Consider the following 8681-nt stretch of genomic DNA (forward strand, 5'->3'; position numbering starts at 1 on the left):
ACACACACACACACACACACACACACACACACATATATATATATGAAATTATAGGCAGGGTGCAGTGGCTCACGCCTGTAATCTCAACACTTTGGGAGGCTGAAGCTGGCAGATCACAAGGTCAGGAGTTCAAGACCAGCCTGGCCAACATGGTGAAACCCCATTTCTACTAAAAATACAAAAAATTAACTGGGTGTGATGACACACACCTGTAATCCCAGCTACTCGAGAGGCTGAGGCAGGAGAATCCGTTGAACCTGGGAGGTGGAAGTTGCAGTGAGTCAAGATCATGTCATTGCACTCCAGTCTGGGCAACAGAGCAAGATTCCATGTCAAAAAAAATTATATATATGAAATATTTAGTGTATATATACATATATATACACACATATATGTGTATACATACACACATATATGTATATAATTAATATAAAAATACATATATGTGTATATATACCTATGTGTGTATATGTGTGTATATATACATACGTATGTATATGTGTGTATATATACATATGTGTGTATATGTGTGTATATATACATATGTATGTGTATATATGTGTGTATATGTGTGTATATATACATACATATGTGTATATATGTGTGTATATATACACAAAATATTTCATATATATAATTTTTTTGAGATGGAATCTTGCTCTGTCACCCAGGATATGTGTGTGTATATATATATATCAGTCAGCATATATATATACACACACATCAGTGAACACTTAGTTGGATTCCATAACTTAGCCACTGTGAATAAAGCTCAATGAACATGCAAATCCAGATATCACTTTGACATACTAATTTCATTTCTTTTGGATATGTAACCAGAAATTGGATTGCCTATAATTTCATTGTATTGTCTTTATAAATTACCCAGTGTCAGGTATTTCTTTGTAGCAATGCAAGAATTAACTAATATGGGTAGTCTACTTAAAGGTTTGTTAGATTTCTTCTTTTCAAAAAACCAACTCTTAGTTTTATTGATCTTTCATATTGCTTTTCTTGCCTCTCTTTTATTTTTGTTCTGATGTTTACATTTTCTTATTTATCCTGACTTTTAGCTAAGTTCTTCTTTTTCTTGATGTGCAAAATTTGACTGTTATTTGAGATCTTTTTTTCTTAATGAAAGCATTTATTGCTATAAACTTTACTCTTAGAACTGCTTATGCTGAATCTTATAAGTTTTTGTATGTTATGTTTCCATTTTTGGTGTTCTCATAATGGTTTTAAACTTCCCTTTTAATTTTTTTTTTTTGGCCCTTAATTGTTTAGGAACAAGTTGTTTAATTTTCACACATTTCTGAATTTTACAAAATTTCTCCTATTGTTGATATCTAGTTTTGTAACATAGTGGTCACATAATTACAATATTCTTAAATGTGTTAAGGATTGTTTTGTGGCCCAAAATATGATATATTCTGATGAAGATTCCATATATACTTGAGAAAAAATTTGTGCTACTGCTATTGGATAAAATGTTCCATATATATCTCTTAGGTCCATTTGTTCTATGCATTTGAATGAGCAAACACTTCTTTCAGTATTTACAGACTACTTTTGGCAGATGAAGACCTTCTCCTGTTGATTTCCTGTGCTGACTGGATTATCTCCAAGATTGTGGCCAAGTCGTGTTTGAACCAGGTCATGAGACTGCTACTGGTTTTGCAGTAGAATTTGCAGTTAGTGGGCCTGTTACCAGGGGGTCTAAGGAGTATGAATCCTATATGTTTTTCAAATGGACTGAACTGACTCCAGGTCTTTGGTCAGCAGATCTGGCACTGGAATAAGGATCTACTTCAAAATCTGCAGATGGGTTTCCTGTTTCCAGGTAATGAACGGGTACTGCTTCTTCTAGGTCCCTGGGAGGGCTTATGCTGGGTAATTCTGAGAATCCTCAAACAGGTAATACTGACCCTAGACCATGGCTGGAAGGGCTTTGAATTGAGTCCACGGCTGATTCAAGTCTGTAGCCATGACTGAGGCCTGTAAGCCTGCCATTGGTGTCACAAGTGGGTATGTATTCTAGTGGCTCCCTGGGAAAGCAGGACTGTTCTCAGACCATAGCTGACACGAGCTGGAGTCAATTGGCAGGGCTGTTTTAAGATTCACAGTGAGGCCAAGGTCAGTAGGCTTGCCTACAGCGGCAATGCTGGGTGAATTGCCTTCAGAGGAAATGCTAGGTCCCTCTGCGGTGTGGAAAGAACTGTTCTCAAACTGCAGCTTAGAGGGGCTGGACTGAGTTACAGAACTATGTCAGGATCTGCCGGAGGGCCAATGTCAGCTGGCTTGGCTACAGGGACATGGACAGGCATGTATTCCTTCAGGCAGAGCTGCTCTCAAACTACAGAAAGAAGGACTGGGGCTAAATTTGCAAGCCATTTTAGTATCTACTGTGGGACTGAAGTCAGAAAGCCTTCCCCAGTGACACTAGTGTGCACGATTCCTCCTGGGCCTTTGGCAGATAGTTTTGGTCACAGGAACAAGGTAAAATAGTGCTGTAGACAAGTCCACAGGGAAATAAGGCTGTTTCCAGGTTGGGCACCAGGACAATGGTTTTTGAGTCTAGCACTGGAGCATGGGTCTTGCCTCTTAAAAAGGCATTCCTAGGTCCTAGGTGCCACCAGAGTTTCACAACCTCCTACCTCAATCCCGATATTTCCACAAATGCACTTTTGTTCATGGATGCCTGCAAAATTATTGTTGTTGTAAGGAGATATGAGTTCACCAGCTCCTAATTCTCCATCTTGCTGAATATCACTCTTCTCATTTTATGATTTTTATCCACTGGCTTTTGATTAGTATGATAAAGTATGTTAAATATTTACTTAAGACTAAACCTTTTCTAGCTGATATTTTATTTAAGGTTTTGCATCTGAAATTTTACCGTATTTTTCTTTTTTATCTATTTGCTATGCCAGTTTTGCTATCAGTATTATGTGAGCTTTAAAATAAATGTTTGTAATTTTTTTTTATTCGTGTTCTGCAACTGTTAGCTTGAGAAGGCTGTCACAATGTTATAGGAGTTGTTAAGAAACTATTTTAGGCACATAGAGAGGCAAAGAGGTCCTTGGGAAGTTTTTGTTTTAAAGCAGCTCCAGAAATGTTTCTCTTGTCTAGCAGGAAAGCACAGGCTCTTAGAGCCAGGCTGGCAACCTTTGATATGCAAATGCTGGCCATTAGAAACTGGATCTGCCCAAACATGGCTATTCCCGCCACCTTCTTGCCCTTGCCCCGACATGTGTCTGGCAACATGGCCTCCCCCACATATCCCCATGTGTAGAATATCATGGCGCCCTGCATTTGCATATTAAAAGGCTAGGGTGGGAGGGCCAGTTTTTTCATGGGCTATGTGAATGACATGCCTGGTCAAACCAGTCCCCTGAGCCCTATGCAAATCAGACACCACCTCCTCCAGCCTACTCATATAAGCAGCCACTTTTCTGTGGCACATGGGGTCTCCTCTCTTGGCTTTGGGGACCCCTCCCTCTGTCTCTGTACAGGGGAGCTTCTTCCTTCTTTCTGCTCTGTTCTTTCTTGCCTATTAAACTCTCCACTCTTTTAAACCACTCCACATGTGTCCATGTCGTTTTATCCAATTCCCACTAAACAAGAGCCCTGTTGTTCCTCCGCTCATCGGAACTGTATCAATAACAACATACCAAAGACTTGGGTGGATTAAACAAGAGAAATTTATTTCTCACAGTTCTAGAGGAATAGAAGTATAAGATCAAGGAATCTACAAGTTTAGTTTTTTTCTAAAGCCTCACTCCTTGGCTGACAGTGGCTGTCATCTTGCTGCGTCCTCCCATGATCTTTTATCTGTGCCCACATGTTCTTGCTGTCGCTCTGTGTGTGCAAATTTTCTCTTCTTATAAGAACACCGGTCAGATTAAATTAGGCTTGACACTAATGCCCTCATTTTGACTTAATTACATCTTTAGGGGCTACATCTGAATAGTCACATTCTGAGATATGGAGTGTTAAGAGTTTCAACATCTGAATTTTGGGGGAACACAATTCAGCCCATCACAGAAAGAGTTAAAACAATATTGGATTCATCTGTGTTCTAAAGATTTAAGATAATTGACCTACAAAAACTTATTCCATGACTAATAAGTTTTAAGTAGTTATTTTACTACTTTTTCAAATCTGATTTCTTCAATGACAATTTTTCTGTTTAGATTTTCTAGCTTTTTAAAGAAACAATTTTGTCATTTTATATTTCCCAGAAAGTCAGGTATTTAATCTATATCTTTGATATTATTTTTATAAACTTGAGTTAATTATGTTATTATATCATTTTTCTTCTTCTGTATCAGTGTTCACTTTCCCATTTATATTTTTTAATGTGTGTATTTTGTGCTTTCTTCTTTTTTTTTTTCAGATTTTCAGGCATGTTAGTGATGTATCTATATTTAAGGAACAAATTATTTGATTTACTTATGAGATCTACTGTTTATTTTTCAAATTTTTTTTCTTTATTTTCATTGTGGTCAATATTCTGGTTTAAAACTGTGATATTCTGTGGTCTTGAGTTCATCCTGGGGCTGTGTGAGAAATAAGTAAACTCTTCGCAAGTTGGAGAATTGTAATATTGTTGGTAATTTAAGAGCCAGGTTTTCAGAGTCAAATAGGCATGAAAATAGATCCTGAACATGTATGATTTCAGACAAGTTATTTAAACTCCAATACCTCCATTTATTTGGAAAAGAAGTGTAAGTGTACCTATCAATGTGGATGATGAAAGGACTACATAAGATGGCAGAGGAGTTAAGAGGAAAGGTTCTGCAGAGTCATTGGTCTTAAATCCTCAATCCATTTACTCTCTGTGTGACTGTGTTTAAATGATTTATCTTTTCTCTGCCTGAGTTTCTTCATTTGTAAAATAGAAATAATAATAATACTTATCCAGACTACTTTTGAAAAAATAATTAGGATTAGTATTTTTAAGCATTTCAGAGAGTGACTGGCCCTTAGTAAAATAGTAAAAGAAATGAGGAATTAGTATTGCTACTAGTGTATTTGGGCCCCGATATTTAGAAGTAGCCTCAAAAAACAATAAATGACTATTAATGAGAAAGGAAATGTTAATATATTAGAACTGCCTATGTCTACATTTATCTGAGAACCTGACCTACAAATATGTTGTCAATTAACTCTAATTGGCTTAACCAATACTTTCCATGAAATCAACATTTATTTTATTTTTTGTCATTTACTTTTTAAAAATTGTGGTAAGATATACTAATATAAAATTTCCCATTCTAACAATTTTTAAGTGTACAGTTCAGTGGCATTAACTATATTTACATTGTTGTGGAGACATCACCACGGTCTACCTCTAGAACTTTTTATATTCACAAACTGAGAATCTACCCATTAAACAATAATTAACCATTTCTCCTACATCCATCCCCTGGAAACTACCATTATACTTTCTGTCTCTGTGAATTTGACTACTTTAGTACTTCTATACCAAATATAAGTGTATTTGTCCTTTTATAACTAGCTTATCTCAGTAAATCTTGCACAATGTATTTAAGATTTATCCATGTTGTAGCATGTGTCAGAACTGTCTTCCTCTTTAAGGCTGAATAATATTGCATTGTTCATGTATTAGGCCCTCCATATTTTTGGGTTCTGCATCCATAGGTTCAAATTGCTGTGAATCAAAACTATTTTGAAAAAATGTATAAATGCCTCTGTACTGAGCTTGTATAAATATTTTTCCTTGACATTATTTGCTGAACAGTAGAATATAACAACTATTTACAGTGCACTTACATTGTATGGGGAATTATAAGTAATCTAGAGATAATTAAAAATGCAAAAGAACATGTGCATAGGTTAAATGCAAATACTACATCTTTTTATATTAAGGACTTGGGTATCCATAGATTTTGGTATCCACAAAAGGCCCTAAAACCAATCCTCCATAGATACTGAGAGACTACTGTATATACCACATTTTGTGTATGTCTGTGAATGGACACTTGGGTTGCTTCTACTTTTTGACTCTTGTGAATACTGCTGCTATGAACATGAGTGTACAAATATCTGATTGAGTCCATGATTTCAGTTCTTTTGCTGATATACACAGAAGTGGAATTACTACATCATGTGGTAATTCTATACTTAATTTTTTGAAGAATTACCAAACTGTGTTTTGCAGCAGCTGTAATACTTTACATTCTAATGGCAGTGCACAAGGATTCCAATTTCTCCACATTCTCAACAACACATATTTTCTTTTTTTTTTTTCTTTCTTTTTTGCTTTGAGGATAATCATTATAAGGGTGTAATGTGTGATCTCATTATGGTTTTTACGTGCATTTCCCTAATAATTAGTCATCTCGAACATATGTTATATGCTTACTGGCCATTTGTATCTTCAATGTCTATTCAAGCCTTTTACCCATTTTATAATTTGTTTTTTTTGGGTTTTTTAAGTTGTTGAATTCTAGGTGTTCTTTACATATTCTGGATACTAACCTGTTATATATGATTTACAAATATTTTCTCCCATTCTCTGGATTGACTTTTCCTTCTGTTGATAGCACCCTTTGATGCCAAAAAACTTAATGTTGATGTAACCTAATTCATCCTGTTTTTTTTTTTTTCTTTTGTCTACTGTGCTTTTTTTGTTTACTGTGCCATTCAAGATATCATTACCAAATCCAATGACACAAATCATGTCCTTATATGTTCTTCTAAAAGTTTTATAGTTTTAGTGTTTAAATATACGTTTTTGCTACATTTTTGTTTTTTGTATATAAAGTAAGGTAAGGGCCCTACTTTATTATTCTTTTTTATGTAGATACTCAGTTTTCTCAACATTTGTTGAAACACTCTCTTATTCCCCATGGAATGGGTCTTGGCATCCTTGTCAAAAATCATATGAACATTATACAATTTTTTTCTACAATCTCTATTCAATTCTATTGGTATATATATCTTTCTTTTTTTTTTTTTTTTTTAAGTACAATTTCCATTTTATTTTTCTCCAGAGAACAGTCTGTCTCAGTCTTTAAGGACTCAGCTCCTTACATGGGCTTTGGTGGGGGACGTGGGGCAGCACCCGCAGGTCTAAATCGGGGAGGGGGTGTTCGGTCCTTGCGGGCTTCACCAGATCGATTCCTGACTACTTTGCTGTGAATTGCACAACTCACACAGTAATGCAGCTTCACATACAGCTTGGGAAGCACATAGGCATCAAAGACGCTCGCTTCAGAAATGTCCCTGACCGCTGCGGCCTCCACTATGTTTCGAATGACGAATTTCTTAATGGCCTTGTCCTTGGGCACGCATCGGGCACAGTTAGTGCAGCGAATAGGCTGCACATGGCCGCGGCCCTTTTTGGCACAACCGTTGTTCCTTCTTTTCTTTGTCATTTTGGACGTACGGACGGAAGAGAGGCGGTATATATATCTTTCTTTATGCCAGTCCCAGACTGTTTTGATTGCTTTAGTTTTGTAATAGGTTTGCTATCAGAAACCATAAGAGCTCCAATTTTCTTTCAATATCGCTTTAGCTATTTGGTGTCCCTTGAAATTTCATATTAATTTTAGGAAGTATATTTCTATTTCTATAAAAACCTTTATGGGGAATTTAAAAGAATTTCATTTAATTCTCAGATTTCTTTGGGTAGTACTGCAGCAGCTTAACAATATGAAGTCTTTAAATCCATGAACAAAAGGTGTCTTCCTAATTATTGGTGTCTTTTCCAATTATATTCAGCAATATTTTTAGTTTTGAGTGTACAAGTTTTTCACCTCTTATTTTAAATTTTATTCCTAAGTAGTTTTATTATTTCTGATGCTATTTTCAATGGACGTCTTGTCTTGATTTTCTTTTCAGATTTTTTGTTGGTAGTATACAGAATAACCACTGGTATTTGTGGGTTAATTTTTCTTTTAATCTTGCAATTTTGCTAAATTGATTAGTTCTAAGAGTATTTTGGGAATCTTCAGGGTTATCTATATATGGATTATGTCATCTTCAATAAAAAAATAATGACTTTTTCTTTTCCAACTTGGATGTCTTTTATTTCTTCTTTTTTCTTTCTTTTTTTTTTTTTTTGCCTAATTGTTCTAGCTAAAACTTCCATTACTTTGTTGAATAGAAGTGGCACAAATAGGCATCTTTGTTTTGTTAATGTATTATTAATACATTATTAAAATTAATATAAAACAGTTCATTAATATTAATATTAAAACATTTTATATTAATATTTTATTAAAAGGCATCCATAATTATTATAGCAATAAGATATTCAGACATCAAAGGTTGTCTGTGTATAATAGACACAATCTATAAGTAACTTTTTAAAAAATATTGAATTTTCTTCTAACACGTGGCATATAGAATTTGGACATTGAGAGGACACAATTGACATTATTTTTGTGAAGATCAAAGATTAGGTATTTTTAAAGTTAGTCCTGTTAGCAGAGTTTATAATAAAAAGAAAACACTATAAAAGGTATCTTATAGTTGTGCTAAACTATATGTAATATTGCTTGCATATTTAATTTGCAGATCATTTGACATACATACTGTATAATTTAAATTTTAAGGTGCATAAAAACTGCATATCTCATCCATGCAATTAATTGATGAGCTGTAGCATGAGTCCAAAACTACTTTCTTGGAACAAAAAGATAGATGCTTAA

At 34.8% G+C, this 8681-nt stretch overlaps 1 protein-coding gene across 1 annotated transcript; it reads right to left on the reverse strand.

The window, feature by feature from the left end:
* Nucleotides 1-7032: 7032 nt before the first annotated feature.
* LOC112616332 (40S ribosomal protein S26-like) lies at nt 7033-7416 on the reverse strand. The gene has a single exon (XM_025373309.1). The coding sequence runs from the start codon at nt 7401-7403 to the stop codon at nt 7056-7058; it is 348 nt and encodes a 115-aa protein (XP_025229094.1). The 5' UTR covers nt 7404-7416; the 3' UTR covers nt 7033-7055.
* Nucleotides 7417-8681: the final 1265 nt, after the last annotated feature.

This window comes from Theropithecus gelada, chromosome X (assembly GCF_003255815.1).
Source record: "Theropithecus gelada isolate Dixy chromosome X, Tgel_1.0, whole genome shotgun sequence".
Taxonomy (NCBI): domain Eukaryota; kingdom Metazoa; phylum Chordata; class Mammalia; order Primates; family Cercopithecidae; genus Theropithecus; species Theropithecus gelada.